Genomic DNA, 16,883 nt, shown 5'->3' with positions numbered 1-16,883 from the left:
TATGTGTGGGAGTATACGCCAAGCATCCACCCCCCTCATTATCAGGAGGCAGTGTGAGTGGCTGTCTTATCGGTGTCCTGCACAGGTGTTATTGGCTCCTCCATGTAGTAGTCAGCTACCTGCGTGGTGAGAGGAGGATGCATCTATATGCACTCCTCAGTTAGTAAGTAACGGCCATTTTCTGTGATTGTTTCCCATGTGAAATTAGCCTTATTCCTCTTTCACTCATGGATGTATTTGGAACTAATACACAGAGCCATCTGGTTCACTAGTGGATCCTGATTATAAAAAGTCTCCTCTGGAATAAGTTTCTAACAGTAGGGGATAGCACAGTTGTTAGCAGTCTTGCCTTGCAGTGCTGGGGTCCTGGATTTCAATGGCGATATCTGTATAGAGCTTGCCTATCTCCCATGTTTGCAGGAATTTCCTCCCACACTCCATAACAAAAAACATACCCATAAGCTAATATAGACTTATATTATGGCCTATGAGCCTTTAGCTATGCCCTTGGATTAATCAAATGTTCACATTCTAAAGTCCCTAGCAATTCTCTCAGAGCTTGTCTCTAATCTTTTTGCCTTTAGCCCCTCCATATACAAGATTGAGGGGGGTCTCGGTGGTGGCACCCCAACAGATCAGACTTTTATCACTTATGCTGTGGATAGATGCTAAAAGGTGTTCTTGGTACAATCCTTTTAAAGAACAAAGGTCACTTTTCTAATTTTACAGACCTATACCAATGAGCACAGATCCTATATGGCAGTGCAGAGAGGCCATAGAGCTACATTGGCGCTATGGGCTCCCATACAGGTCCTGTTCAGGGTCATAGCTATGGAGATAGTCTCTGCTAAAATCAATGCTCTTAGGAAGAATGTTACTGCACATATGAAGTGACCCTCTAACAGCTCTTGTCCGTAGCTAGGGTATGCATCAAGCATCCAAATGACGCTGACATTTCCATCATGTTCCATCCTATACATATAACATATTTGAGTCGTGTTTAATGACCAGAGTTTGGTCCAATCAGAATAAAGCTCAGCTAGTGATGCATGAAATCATACAAATGAGCTGTGAGAAAAAAGAAGGACGTAAAGGTAAAGTGTCAGAATTAATACTAGCTTGAACAAGGATTGCCGTGAAAGCAGCATTCGGATTGCAGATCTTAATACAAATGATTTTCAGTTGATGAAATTAACAAGCAGAAACATGTCATATTGATTTAGGATTCGGGCCGGTCTAATTAATGGATGGAGCACTCCTCTTTCCACTCACTTCGGAGAAATACGAAGTTCTTACTGTTTATTGCCTAGCAGTCAGGAGATGTCTGCAGGTTTGTTCTTAGTGTTGCCCAGGGGTAGCATATAGGTGACAACTAAATTTATTATATTGCCGAGTATTTGTCAGGAAGTTAGCGTACACAAGCAAGCAATTGATTTGAGTCAAATCTTTAATAAAACCTACTTCATTTTACAGAAATAGCTGACTTGCACAGACTGCAAATCCTGAGCTGGCTATATACTGTAGTAGAAGCTCACATAGATGATTACCGTTAACAAACGGAATGATTTTACAACTGTTAACGATAAGCGCTTCAATTGTTTAAAACTAATCAGTTATAAACAATGAAAACTGATGTAAATAAGAACACTTAATATTCATAATTAAAAATTTCCCAGGATTTCTACTATACCCGATGGGGGGTGGAGGGGGGGGCAACAGATTGGTGTTGGACCTGTAAAGGACATGAAAAAGATAAGGTAAGCCTCCAATTTGGGGACAAAATACTTTCCTAGAACAGAAGGGACAGGAGGGTATGTTACTTGCCATCCACCAGTTCTGGGTGTAGTTTTTAGCCATCCAAGATGACTGACACAAACTTCAGACTGCCTTATTTCCTCAGGGAATTGGTAGTGTTAGACTACTAATGCGCTATACCTGCTCTTGGATTGGCCAGAGCTGCTCACGTGATCAGCACTGGCCAATCAAAGAGCAGTGCAAAGTGTGCATTTAGTAGTTAGGAAATTACTGCAACCATCTAGGATGGAAAAAAATAAGGCCCAAACAGGCAGATTGGAGGGGCAGCAGAGAAGATCCACTGCTGGTAATATACCCCCTTGCCCCTCCTATCCTGGGACAGGATTGTGTCCCGAAACCAGAGGGTCACTTTAATAAAGTGTAGTTTGGTAAATGCGATTATTGTTAGTGCTTATTTAAAGAGATGACAGTGGATGCTGATAGCTATTAAGGTAAATGCAATAGCGACTAATATTTATTACATAAATGTTGGGTTTTAGTGTGCATTAAAAAGGGGGGAAAGGAAAAGGGACTTGTTATTTGTATAGCGTCAACTTATTCCGCAGCGTTTTCAGGTAATTTATTTATTATCCTCCAACAAGCTGGGTACTCATTTTACCAACCTCGGAAAGATGGAAGGCTGAGTCAACCTTGAGCCGATGACTTGAACCATGTGGGGATTGAACCTGCAACCTTCAGGTCATGAGCAAGAGCTTAGGACTGCATACTGCTGCCTTAACACTCTGCGCCATAAATATGTTTTATTATGCAACTGATTTATATAAGAGACAGTGTTGTTGTCATTTGGATGTTCTTTGTATGTTGTATGTGATGCCAGTCACAGTGGCCATTGGAAGGTGTACATCATCAGTGACCATGCTTGGTGGGGTACATGCATCCAAGCGACAAATGCAGAGCATGGCTGACTGCACAGGCTAGTGCCTGTGTTTCATACACAAGGCAGGTGTGGCATGCAAGTTGTCATGATAGTATTGTAGGCAAATGTCGGAGGTCTGTGCGAGGTTGGCTGCAGTGTGAATTATGACCCACAAGTGAAGACCTGGACCCTCCTGGGGAGAGAAATGATGCAGCCTGAGCGAGAGAGCTGCAAGTAAAGCCATAGAGCCTCCTGATTGGTGCTGGTAGTGCCTAGTTAGTGGGGACCATATAGCTGAGGGAGCTGTGGTCAGTGACCAGTTGTGTTCCTGGATAGAGTGAAGGCTCTACGCCATTGACACAGTGAATACATACCTCCGTGAACTGTGTAGTGTGACCTGAGTTACAACCGTCCTGCTGAGTATGTAAAGAGACTTCAACTTGTTCTCGCAAGGGCAGATAAATGGAGTCAGTGTTATCAGGGATAGAGTTGGCACTGCCAAGTATTGCACACGTGTAGGAACTTTCTGAAACTGTGTGGCCGGCTACACATGACTGTCACCTGCATACACGATCCACGGTATTCCACACACATTGCAAAAATAGAACATTTGCATGTCCGCTCACATGAGCGGATAGCCATTGCGATTTCCGCACGCGGATTTAAAATTGTAGCATGTTCTATTTATCTGCAGAATCCGCACGAGTGGCTTCCATTGTAGTCAATTGAAGCTGTCCTACCTGTGGCCTATCCGCAACAATGGCACGGAAAAACAAAGATTTAAAAAAAAAATTTGTACTGCGCATGACCGACAGCAAGCGTCCGCGGTCATCCACAATGCAGACAAGAGAAGGTACACAGGGTCGCTGGCCGGGGTCAGAGCCAGATTCTGCTGCAAGCTCCTGCATCCAGAATCTGGATCGCCGATGTGCAGCCGGTCTTAAAGAGATTGTACTGCTAACTCAGCTGCTAAGTAAAATTTGATATTGTTCATGCAATGTGGGCTTTGTCTACTAATCTACCTGCCCTAGGGCTTTCCACAGACCCACTGGGCTCTGATTGCTCTGATTGGCTGAGTGACAGACCGCTCACCCAATCACAGCCAGTGCTGGATGCTCCAATCACAGCCATTGATTGGAGCATCCAGCGCTTGCTGTGATTGGAGCATCCAGGGCTCACTGTCATTGGCTGAGCGGGCTGTCACTCAGCCAACCTAGCCAATCAGAGCAATCTCTTGCTGGAGGCAGGGATTTCCAATCCCCGTCACTAGCAAAAGATCCTCTGTAAGTTTGACAGCCTGCTCAGAGATCCAGCGAGCGGCGCCAGGGACCCCGTCGGCACCTGCAAGGTGAGTATTGATTTTTTTTTCTCCCTCAGGTAGTGTAGCTAGGGCGTTTAGTGAGGCCAAAAACATGATACCAAATTGTGCCGCATTTTCGGCAGTGGTGAAACCGTTGCCCATTCATTTCAATGGGCAACGCTGGGCCGAAAACAGCCAGAAATCCCTGTCAAAGGACTTTCCCATAGGAACCCTCATGTTGCTATCCCACAATAGTCACTATTAACAATTCCAGAGATAACAATTCTCAGACATTTATGGTATGTTTGTGGAGAGCCATAAATGTCTATGATTGGAATAACCCTTTAAATAGTATATGATGTTCAGCCAGAAGCTAAGTTCTAGTTAAATTTAATGGCGGACAGCTCATTAAGAGGCTAGGTAGAATGCACTGAAGCCCAGCAGCAGCAAAGTGGATGAGACATTAGTGATGAGTGTGTAAACAGACAGTTTCCTGTTATAGGTAAACATTACAAATTGAACATTTACTTTGCTTTTATCAGAGAAGCATGTATGATAGGGCAAATGCATAATATTCTGCACATTACTAACAAATTTCTGTGACCAAAAAGATTACAAAAGCACCAGAAACTTTACCAAAATTTCCTTCTGTGATATCAAAGGAGTTATCAAAGGATGTTTAATACAATGGCTGAAAACAGTGAATACAGAACCTAGTGGCCAACCGGATTATAACGGAACGGAACAACTCTGCACAAATCCTATTGGCTATAATGGGGTCCATTTGGTTTCTGTCCAACCATACGGCATTTTACAAGATGAAATAGCACAACAAGAAGCGTTATTTCATCCTGTATTTTAACAGAATTCAGTAACGAAGGTTCCAAAAGCAAACCCCAACATTGATGTGAACAGGCCCTAACTCACCTGGTAAATCCCCTGCTGCTCCGGCACCACTGCCCCGGTGGTCCCACTGCTCACTGTTGCTTTGCTGGAGAAATTTCATTCCAACCGCTCACACATGACCATTGCAGCCAATCACTGTCCTCAGTGGTGATGACATCGTGGTGGACACATGACCATGGAGAGCAGGGATTGGCTGTAACAGTCATGTGCAACAACTTACAACTTCATCACTGTAAGTTAGCAGGAGAAACCAGCAGGACCGCAAGAGCAGTGGCAAAGGAACAGTGAGGGATATACCAGGTAACTAATACTTAAAGGGGTTTTCCGAGTCATTTCTTTTACATAGTTTGGGGATCCCCATGCCTAAAACTATATAGAAAAATATACTCACTGCACCGCCGGACTGCTATTTCGGCAGTCCGGCAATGCGGCATCTGACAGATGAGGTTACCCGGCCAGCAGGGTGCATTCATACGAGTGAAAAAATTATGCGATTTTTGTGCATTGCAACACACACAAAACTTGCGTAGAAATACAACCCATTAATTGATGTATTTATATGGGCAGCATGTTCTATTTTCACACAAGTCTCACACGAGAATAGAACATGCAGATGTACGGTCTCCCGCACATCACACAGATGGGGTGCCAGATGCTGGAACCCCACCAATCGGCTAGTTATCCCCTATCCACAGCTCAATGCCCCATGTGAAAAAAATCACAGCATGTCCTATTCTGGCCTGTATCATGGACCATAATTGTACATGTAATGTCCATTGCCTGTGGCTATTGGGCTGCACACAGATGTGTGTTTGGTGCTATTTGATGCAAGTTGTGCCTAATAATCTCGGCCACAACTCACTAAAGGCCCATTTAACAAAGCGATTTGAGTGACAGCTTTGAGCGATCATTTTGCATAAACTATTAAGTAGCTACTCAGGCTCTTATCTGCATTCAGATCGTTTGTTCTCCAGGGGGAAACAATGCTATCAGCACTTCCCGTGGAGAACTCCTGATAAGGCTGAAAGTCGATTTTTAGGTTGGCCTGAGTTTAACAATCAGCTTGCAGTGCACGAAAAGCACACGATGGCCGTGTGTTTAGACGCAACGATTATTGCTCAAACAATCGATTTTTAGCGCTGTTTGAGCGATCATCGCTCTGTGTAAATGGGCCTTTACACCTGTGCAAATGGGCCCTTAGAAGGCAACAATAATATCCACTGTGCACAAAGGGATCTTGAAAATGATGAAAAATTAAATAGTCAAGTATGGAGAATCTCATTATTCCCTATATAATTATTCCATGTGCTTTCTGGTTACTATAAGCTAGTCTGGGGGTCAGCTAATCATTGGAGTGACCTCTATTGTGCTAGGAAGTTTTCATGTAACTCAGAAAACTCTTTAGATCATTATTTCTATAAATGAGTGAAACCCCTACGAGTCATTTTCCCTCCAAGTGCTGACAGCATATATAAATTTCTTTTTTTATTGTTTTAAAAAAGGGGAAATGCTGTTGTAACATTCGGAGACATAGAATGTCACGTCCCAATGCTGGCTATTTGTGCCAAGATAATGACATAAAGACAGAAGGAATTACAGGCTAAAGACCTGAGGATGTTCTCACCTCTTCGCAGGCAGACTGCTGGGCTTTCTCCACTGACCCTGCTCCTGGTTTCTCCATCGCTCGTAGTTTCTAATAGAAAAACACAGCACAGTATGAGCAGCGACTGGCGAAACCAGGATGTACCGAGAAATATTGGCAATGGCACAAATTATGCAAACAAGAAGTGTCAGCTTAACATTGATAAATAGTGACCACATGCTCTGCAATTCGTAGAGAAGTTCTCGTAAGTCAGACAATCACAAGGCAGAGCTGAAGAGGAAGTGAATAATAAAAGCATTAGCATACAAAATGGAGCAAATAATGAGTTAGCATTATGACCTCCAGCTGGAGAGGAATAGATCCAGGCCCCACAAATGTCAAAAGAGGCTGATGATATAGCTAAAAGTTGACAGGAAGGCATTTGGACTTCTGATGGATGACGGTCTGCCAGTTAAGTGCATTGAACATGTCTGATCCTACCAAATATGCACAGAAAGCAACACAAACCTTCCTTTAGAACAACCCTCTCATTTTGGGACAAAATTCTGTCTAGGACTGGAAAGTGGAGGGGTATATTATCTGCAGTTGATTTTGTTAGCCATCTTTTGGGAATCCAATTTTCAGCTGGCCATGATGGCTGCCACCTTCTTAAGACTTCCTAATTGTCTTTAGTGCAATAGTAGTGTTAGGGTTGATTGGCCTATACCTGCTCTGTGATTGGCCAGTGCTGCTCATATGATCAGCGTTGGGCAATCACAGAGCAGTATGTAAAGGGGTGTTATGATTTGCATCTTCAGAGAGGTAGTGATGATGACTATATTGTATGTTATTTTGGTATGCAAACAATAAGTTCTTTTACCTTCCGTGTGCTGAGATGGAGAACCTGTAGGGGGCACTATGCGCACGGATTCCTGATGCCGCAGTAACGAGGTCCATGGGCAGTGCACAAGCCCACACATCTGCCCTCGCGAATATGCGCTAAACGCAGCACATACCCATGATCCTTAGCACCTTGTTGATTCCTCTTCCCTTATGAATGCGCGGTACCTCCACAAATACGCTTTACATTTACGCTGACAAGAGCGCTAAATACACTCATTCACCGCACAAAACAGTTGCGCAGGAGCGAGCGTATTACGTTACATGCTCGTCTGTTGAAGCCCTTAGTTTGGTTCTGTCTTACAAGGTGAGTTTAGGGACGACACAAACCTCCCATGGAGCAGTTATAAATGAGGGGTTGATGCACACAGCAAGGGCATATGCCCACGGTGGCCCTAGCAGTTACTAGCCCTTTTGGGTACCAGAAAGAGATCTTCTGCAGGCCCGGACTGGTAATCTAACAGACCCAGCCAATTCCCGGTAGGCCGGTCAGTCAGTTGGTCAGCCCTCATTACACAGTACAAACTACACTGATAATACGGCCCTGTATTACCAGTGTAGTTACCGAGGCTGCCGTGGATGAAGGACCTACAATGATATCACAGTCACATGACCATTGCAGGTCCTTCACCATGTAATTCAGCAGTCTGCAGTGGACGTAAGAGAGGAGTTTGCATAGCTCCTTCCACCTCCAACATCACATATACGTCTCAGGGCAGAGGGGGGTGAAGGGGGATAATGCCGGTGGAGGAGAGATAATTAGGGGTAAAATGCTGTTGATAGTGGGGAGAGTGTGGGGCGGTTGGCTAAAATGCTGCTGCTGCAACCTGTGAGAGTGGGTCTGGGGGTAAAATGCTGCCCCTGCCAGTGTGTAAGGGATGGTATAAAATGTTGCTGGTTGTGCCACACTGTGGTAATCATCTGGTGTTGGCGAGGGGATACTTTATACTGCACAGTAGCTGTTTGGCGCTGTTGGGGTGATATTTTGTGCTGCACTTTGGTACTTGTTTGGTGCTTCTGATGTGATATTTTGTGCTGTGTGCTCCACTATCATTCTGCAATGTGGGGGGAGCAATATTGTAAGTGCTGCAGGTCTTTATCAACACAGTGATACCTAATGTTGTGTATTTTTTTCCATAAAAAGGGAGTTTTGTAGGAAAAAATATTTTTGTTTTACTTTTTTAATTTAAACTTTATTTGCCTTTTTTTCTTGTCCCTTCAGTGCCCTTGAAGACACGATCATTTGATTGCTAGTATACTACAATACAGAACTTGTCCCAACCATCACAGATTTGGCAGGACAGTCCCAGATTCAGTCATTATTACTATAAGGGGGGTCACTAAAGGGCACTATTATGCGATACAGAGGGCATGACTTAGCATAAAAGGTGCGTGGTGTGTCCTAAAAATTTGCACAGCACGCGTAGCGCATCACTAAAGTTAACCCTCTTTTTGTTGCTCAAAGCTTGGCAGGTATGTATGGTTTATTGTATGACACTAAATCCCTGAGAGCCATTGCATTTACAGTTCCATAGAAACAGGTGCCATAGGAGGGATGCATAAGATAAGAAGATAACGTTTCCTGTCAAATAAAGCATAAATAACATAAATATCAAATATATATATAGTTAGGCACGCACAACCAGCAAGGGGGCGCCTCCACTCCCCTACAAGTAAATAAGCTCACCATGAGTCTGCTGCTACAGCCCCGGAGATCTCAGCTTCAGGACTGAATTTTGACAAGACGTACATTACAAGCTCTCAGCAGTTATGCTCAGTTGAATGAACATTATCTCTTATAATTGTAGAACCCCTTTAAGCTCACATTGCAGCTGAAGAGTCTCATTAAAGGTTTTGAATATCCCAGTAACACGCGTATATTGTGCTGTAATTATTTCCAATTGAATGCACAGAATTCACAACTAGTCTTCTTCTAGAATTTCATTTCATTGCTGGATGCTTTTCACTTCACCTTCTGCACTCTGCAGAATATTTTGTAACTTCTTCCAAAAAGATCCTTACAACTCACACTACACAAAACGGCTGAAACGTGCTCTATACGGTATACCCACCCATCAATAATAGCCAAAGCGTCATATATGATATTATCATAATGCTGTGAATGAAAATGCAAATAATGCAGATTACATAGCAACGGTCCATAACTTGTCATAGCCTAAAATGGCTTATAAAACAGTTTGTAGTCACCTTACAGGTGTAACTCTAATTTTAGGAAACTTTTGGCATGCTATTGTGAACTGACTGTAGTTTTGATCAATGAGGGGGTGCTGAGACCCCACTAATTGCTGAAACGAAGAGACAGAGTTGTTCAATGCAATGCTGCATTCTTTCTATTGTGTTCAGCTCTGCTTATACTCTGAAAATTGGGCTAGTCGTATATGGGCTCATGAAAAGGATAGGAATCCATATTATGTGCTGCTCGGATCAATAAAGAGAGTTCAGCGCAGCCAGAGGAGCGTAGCACCCAGTCACGCACTTCTACCCCTTTGTTTCAGCAATCAGTAAAGGGTTCCATCACCTGGACCCTCAATGACCAAAACTTCTGACATGTCAATACAACATTGCAGGTACATATTAATTTAATGTCAAAAGTTGGAAACATTTAGATATACATCTATGAATGCTATTATTGTAAAGCTAGCTATAAATTAGGGGCGAGAAGCTTTAATGGAACCCATTAAATATGCAGTATACCTCCATACTAGATGTGTGCTTCTAAGGCTAGGTTCATATTGCAGTCAGTAGCATTTAAAGCTTTCCGCAGAACATACAGTATGCCCCAGATGTCTGCAACTGTATGACTATAACAGCCAAACATATACAGAATGGGCACACTTTTTGATATACAATATGTTTGGCTATTCACTTTGAGCATGTTAGTGTATACATTTGGGTCTTTCTATATAAGTGGTACGACCTCAGCCTGACAAGAGTAAACATTAAAAAGGAAAATTGACAAATAAAAGGTAAAAGTACAAAATATAAAGGAATAAATAAATAAACAACCAGATACAAAGTGTATATAGACTGAGAGACAGACATGCAGATGGGCACTGCTGAACAGCTGGTAAGGAAACTACACAGCTAGCTTTATATCCTCCCAAGTGCACAAGCTACAAGTATAAAGTGTGCATTAATTCAAATGGAGGAATCTGAGCGCCCCAATTTCCTTGTATTCATTTTATAGTTGCTATGCACATACAATAAACAGTTCTTATATAGTGAGAGATACAGAATATCAGCTGAGCTGGAAAGCAGAGGGAGGTTGGACACCTCCTGTCTTGATACATACCCACACTGAAGTTTAATGTGATTTGTATTAGCAAGATCAGTCTCTATCATCATATAGTTTTCTCTCATACACACCCTGCACACAATGCAATCCTCCCCTGTATTACAACACAATACTCCTCCCAATAGTATAACTGGCCCCTCCTGCCCCTGGCATCTACATAAGGAACAAACCTAGATACCTGGGCATTGTGTGCATATGCTAATATATGCTGCACAGCAAAGTGTCTAGAGTCAGGATGGTGTGATACAAGCACTGAGATACAGAATATTTGAAGGGATTGAATAAAACATACTGGTTCCCATTTTTTTTCTAACATGCTTATCTAGAAAAATTCACAAACAATGGAGAGTAAAAAAATATTGAAAAATAATGTTCCCGTAATAACCAATTAGGTTACAGTTACTGTGTTCTAAAGTGAATTAGAAGATAAAATGAGTGCTCTGTTTGTAATGCATAGCTTCTCTATTTATGATTACTAGAGATGAGCGAGCGTACTCGGAAAAGCACTACTCGCTCGAGTAATGTGCTTTATCCGAGTATCGCTGTGCTCGTCCCTGAAGATTCGGGTGCCGCTGCGGCTGACAGGTGAGTCGCAGCGGGGAGCAGGGGAGAGCGGGCGGGAGAGAGGGAGAGAAAGATCTCCCCTCTGTTCCTCCCCGCTCTCCCCTGCAGCTCCCCGCTCCGTGCCGGCACCCGAATCTTCAGGGACGAGCACAGCGATACTCGGATAAAGCAAATTACTCGAGCGAGTAGTGCTTTTCCGAGTACGCTCGCTCATCTCTAATGATTACATTTGTTTTAATACATGAGAACAAAATTGCTACGTTACAAATCAGGCTCCAAAATCTTCATATTGGCTGCTTCACAAACCTTCATAAGGTAAATTATATAACACAATTAATTAAAATCATTTATCCAGATGAAAATTGAAAAAATATATGGCTGAGGGTGCATTCAGACGACCGTATATCGGCTCGGTTTTCACGCCCAGCCGATATACGGCGTCTCTCTCTGCAGGGGGAGGAGGCTGGAAGAGCCAGGAGCAGTGCTCTGAGTTCCCGCCCCCTCTCTGCCTCCTCTCCACCCCCGGCACTACTTTCAATGAGGGGAGGCGGGACGGGGGCGGAGCTAGAGAGGGACACCGTATATCAGCTGGGCGTGAAAACCCAGCCGATATATGGTCGTCTGAATGCACCCTAATTCTGAGTATACTGACAAGCTGCACAGAGAAAATGCCACACTATGAAGATTTTGCCACAGCATTACAGAATTTTCATCATAGGGCTACATACAGCTGGTTGGTATTTGTGGCAACAACTGTGGGTCACATTTAGAGATATGGTCAGCAAAACAAAATGTGCATCACTATATCTTAGCTTTTCATGAATGAATAGCTAAGGGCTATCTGTGATTGGCTGAGCGCTCAGCCAATAGCTAAGCAGTAGCTGCTATTGGCTAAGCCCTCAGCCAATCTGCACAGCCCTTACAGGAGGCGGGGATTTTTAAACCCCCGACTGCTGAAAGAGCTTCATAGCAGTGCCGGGGAGCCAGCAGGAGGACACAGCTGAGTGCAGGAGAGGTGAGTATAATTTTTTTAATTTTTTTTCACACTTTGGGCAGATTATCGGGGAAGGGCTTATGTTTCAAGCCCTTCCCTGATAATCATTCCACGGAGCTTGGCAGAAATCAGTGCTTTTAATGGGATCGGCAACAGTGCCGATCCCATTGAAAGCAATGGAATAGAATGCCGGGGACTTCTGCCACAGCTGTCACAGCTGTGGCAGAGGATTTCTTCATCCCCGCGATCCCCGCGGGGATGAAGGAAACTCCTGCCACAGCTGTCACAGCTGTGGCAGAAGTCCCCAGCATTCTCCATCTCTTTTCAATGGGGCTAGCGCTGCTGCCGCTGGCCCCATTGAAAAGACTGGTGATATGTCGGCGTGATGCCGACATCCCGATGACATGCCGATTTTTTTCTCGCACTGCGATGCAAGACTTTAACTTTAGTCTCGCATCGCAGTGGAGAAAATATCGCCAGTGGGTGGCAGCCCTTAGGCATTTTTCACACGAGCCCTGCGATTTTCCGCCAGCCAGATTGCAGTCGTAAATCGCACGGACTATAGAAAGCCACAACCAAGTCGCAGCTAAATGGTGCGTTTTTTTGGCCATTCATGTATATACGCTGCAGCTCAGAATTCCTTTGGCTGGCATAAATCCTTCAACTGGCACAATAGAGCCCCTCCCCTTCCCTCCACCTCTTTTTGCCAGCAGCTCCCATAGAAGCCTATGGTAGCTGCTGGCTGATCGCTGCTAAGAGATAGGGCAAGACCTTTCTTTTCCAGCAGCATCACAACATTGGCCAGCATATTCGGCCGCAGATGTCCTATCTTCGCCAGCCTGGCATTTTTATGTGGCTAATAATCCCCCATGTGAATGAGTGCATTGGAATCACATGCTTCACATGGTCGCAATTTTTTATAGCAGCTAAATTAGCAACTTAAAAACCATAGTGTGAATAAGGTCTTAGCTGGATGAATGCCACAGTTTAGTATTCAGCAGAGACGATCACCGAATGAGGATCTGAAGGTGACATGGCAGTCAGGCTGATCCTTCTGCAATTTTGGAGCAGCACACAGCTCATCAACGTGTAGTCATGGTCTGGGGTGCCATCAGGATCAACAGGTGATCATCTCTAGTACAAATCAGGAACACATTGACAGCACGCCATTATGTTAGTGATGTTCTGCAGGGCTCTAACAGCATTTTTCCATCAGGATAACACACAGCCCCACACAATTATCAACAGGCATGCTTTGTAAGGTGCTCAGCTGATTCCTTTTCCAGTACGTTCCCCAGATCTCTCTCCAATCTAGAATCTGTGGGACATGATTGAACATCTAGCGATTTGCTCTTCCACAGCCCCGTAATGAAGATGAAGTATGGTCAATACCACATGGTCAACACTATCCCAGGACAGTATTCGAGCACTCAATGAATCAATGCCACATCACGTAAACAACTGTATCACCCAACATGGTGGCTCCATGACTGACTTATCATCCTGTTTTATGGGCCACAGGAGATGTGTAATTGTGTGCAATTATCTGTGCATTAACTTCCATCTTATTTCAAGCATTCATGTCCAATAAAAGCAAACACAGATGCAAACAGGGATGAGATATTGATGTAGTATGGACAGAATACTGATGTAGCCTGTTTCATCGTACATCCATATTGCAGTATTATGGATATTTACAAATGTACAATCGTGTGAAACAGACCATAAAAAGGGGCATAGTGCATAGATAGATCTATAAAATCTCAGATCTAATTAGCATACTCTTAGGGAGAACACCACCACAAAAGGTCGTTTCACACAGGACAATTATCAGGCCTGAATGTTCCTCCAAATGCTCGTTCACCCAACAATTCAACCATGTAAAGGGACCAACCATCAGTCGTCAAATGACCAAATGCTCATTCATCAACAGATCGTTCGGTTTCAGTGAACATAGAAATACTCACTGACCACGGTTAATCTCCCAGCGTGAGCAGTGAGAACTGCAGCTGGCCTATGGGGACGAATGATTGTATCAGCAATTGTTCTTCCCCATAAGTCAATTCTCAGTCTGCGTAAAAGAAAATGAAATGAGCACCAAACTTGGCTCTCATTACATCAGACTGAGAACTCGGCTCATCTAAAAGGATCTTCATTTGAAGAATAGCAAGATAAGAAAGATTATTTCATTGGCCATGCTAGGATATGAAAGGTACATAGATGATTATTATGATAATGTCAAGATTATAAAAGATGAGACCCAATGAGGAAATCAACACAAATAGAACATATCTCAAAAAGACTCTGAGATCAGTAAAGGTAATAGTCAGAGACGTATGGGAAAGTTTTATAATTATGAATGGCAAAAACAATTCCACTTTTCTGTGATTTATGTAAGGAGAAAGAGAAGGAGTTCAGTTGAATTCATGGCCTGTTCTATTATAATTTGCATCAGCATGTACATGCGTCATTTAGTGCTCTAACTCCTACCCTATCCAGTAGCCCTTCTTCTACACCATCCAGTAACTCTACTTCTATCCTATCCAGTAGCCATACTTCTACCCTATCCAGTAGCCCAACTTCTACCCTATGCAGTAGCTCTACTTCTACCCTATGCAGTAGCTCTACTTCTACCCTATCCAGTAGCTCTACTTCTACCCTATCCAGTAACTCTACTTCTATCCTATCCAGTAGCTCTACTTCTATCCTATCCAGTAGCCATACTTCTACCACCCTATCCAGTAACTCTACTTCTACGCTATCCAGTAATTCTTTTACCTTCTCCAGTAGCCATGTTTCTACCTTATCCAGTAACTCTACTTTTACCCTATCCAGTAGCCATGCTTCTACAGTATCTAGTAACTCTACTACCACCTTAACCAGTAACTCTACTTCCACTCTAACCACTAGCCATACGTCTACCCTATCCAGTAACTCTACTTCTACCCTATCCAGTAACTCAACTTCTACCCTATCCAGTAACTCTACTTATATCCTATCCAGTAGCCATACTTCTACCCTATTTAGTAACTCTACTTCCACCTAACTAGTAACTCTACTTCCACCATAACCACTAGCCGTACGTCTACCCTATCCAGTAACTCTACTTCTACCCTATCCAGTAGCCATGCTTCTACCCTATCCAGTATCTCTACTTCTACCCTATCCAGTAGCCCTACTTCTATGCTATCCAGTTACTGTACTTTTACCTTATCCAGTAGCCATGCTTCTACCTTATCCAGTAACTCCATTTTTGCCCTATCCAGTAGCCATGCTTCTACCCTATTTAGTAACTCTACTTCCACCTAACTAGTAACTCTACGTCCACCCTAACCACTAGCCGTGCTTCTACCCTATCCAGTAACTCTACTTCTCCCCTATCCAGTAGCCCTATTTCTACCCTATGCAGTAACTCTACTTCTACGCTATCCAGTAGCCCTGTTTCTACCCTATGCAGTAGCTCTACTTCTACCCTATCCAGTAGCCCTACTTCTACTCTATCCAGTACCTCTGCTTCTACCTTATATAGTAACTCTACTTATTCCCTTTCCCGTAGCCCTAATTCTACTGTCAGGGAAATTCTGCGTACAGCACCAATCAGGCCCCCCCCCCCCCCCCACTGCCGGCGGTAAAGAAGAGACACCACGCACGGAGGTCTGGTATAGTTCCTCACACAGGGACATGACTGCGCACTTTATTACAGATTACATGGGATTTTATACCCTTTGGTCTCATAACTAGGAATGGGTGATGGGCTCATTGGCTCAAATTCACCGCATAACCATATATGGGAAGTCCGGATTTCTGGCTGAGACACTGATGATTATATACGTAGTTGAACAGTCGTTATTTAGATACGGCGCTTCTGGGAAAACAGCCAAGCACACGGCCTTCGTGTCCGATTCTTCTTTGCTGTGTTTAAGATACATTTTGTCTTCGCCTTGCAAGGCCTTTGGAATATCTGATGTAAGGCGACAGATTAAGTTTTTTCTCATTTGGGATTGAATAGATCTTGCATATAGGTATAAAAGTATAAAAAACATATGGTGATATATACATATACCCTCACACTACCCTACCCAGTAACTCTACTACTACCCTTTCCAGTAGTCTTTTCTTGTACTCACTATAACAAGTTTTAGGTTCCCAGGACAGATTGACTTCCAACAGACCCTATCTCCGATGGTCCAAACAACCTTGTTGATGAGTGCAGCAATGAAAGGTTACATTATTGTAGTCAACTTACAATACTCTAATAATCTCTTTGGGAGATTCTACATGTGACACAATGGCACATACACATTTTTAATGATACCTTTGCTACAACCAGAGAGGCATTTTAATTTTTGATAAATAATTGTTGTGGCCAATTCCTTCAATGTGTTTTCTCTATCTGTTTATCCGTTAAAAGTGTATCATAGATGGCGATTAGCTAGCATTCACATGACTGAGCAATCCCTGCAGTCATATCACAAAGTATTGTATGCATCTAGCTTGTTTGAACAGCAAGGTAAAGTGTAATGAAACTCAGAATTCTCTGCAGCTAGTATCATATCAACATTTTATGATGTGGAAAGCAAATTTTCATTAAGTTCCTGTAATGCCACTCCCTAAAAATGGAAACTGACAAGATTACGATGATTACTCAAC

At 43.3% G+C, this 16,883-nt stretch overlaps 1 protein-coding gene across 4 annotated transcripts in view; it reads right to left on the bottom strand.

The window, feature by feature from the left end:
* Nucleotides 1–16,883, bottom strand: part of HK3 (hexokinase 3) — an 82,957-nt gene that overhangs the window by 43,350 nt on the left and 22,724 nt on the right. Inside the window, exons 1-2 of one of the 4 annotated variants that reach the window (XM_066591336.1) lie at nucleotides 14,205–14,337; nucleotides 6,502–6,570 (exon numbers count right to left, since the gene is read on the bottom strand). In XM_066591336.1, coding sequence (XP_066447433.1) covers nucleotides 6,502–6,558 — 57 coding nt within the window. In that variant the 5' untranslated portion in view covers nucleotides 6,559–6,570; nucleotides 14,205–14,337. The other 3 variants (XM_066591335.1, XM_066591334.1, XM_066591337.1) reach the window with 3 other exon arrangements.

The sequence above is a fragment of the Eleutherodactylus coqui genome, chromosome 2 (genome assembly GCF_035609145.1).
Source record: "Eleutherodactylus coqui strain aEleCoq1 chromosome 2, aEleCoq1.hap1, whole genome shotgun sequence".
In the NCBI taxonomy this organism is placed as follows: domain Eukaryota; kingdom Metazoa; phylum Chordata; class Amphibia; order Anura; family Eleutherodactylidae; genus Eleutherodactylus; species Eleutherodactylus coqui.
This window is presented reverse-complemented; position numbering and strand designations above follow the sequence as displayed.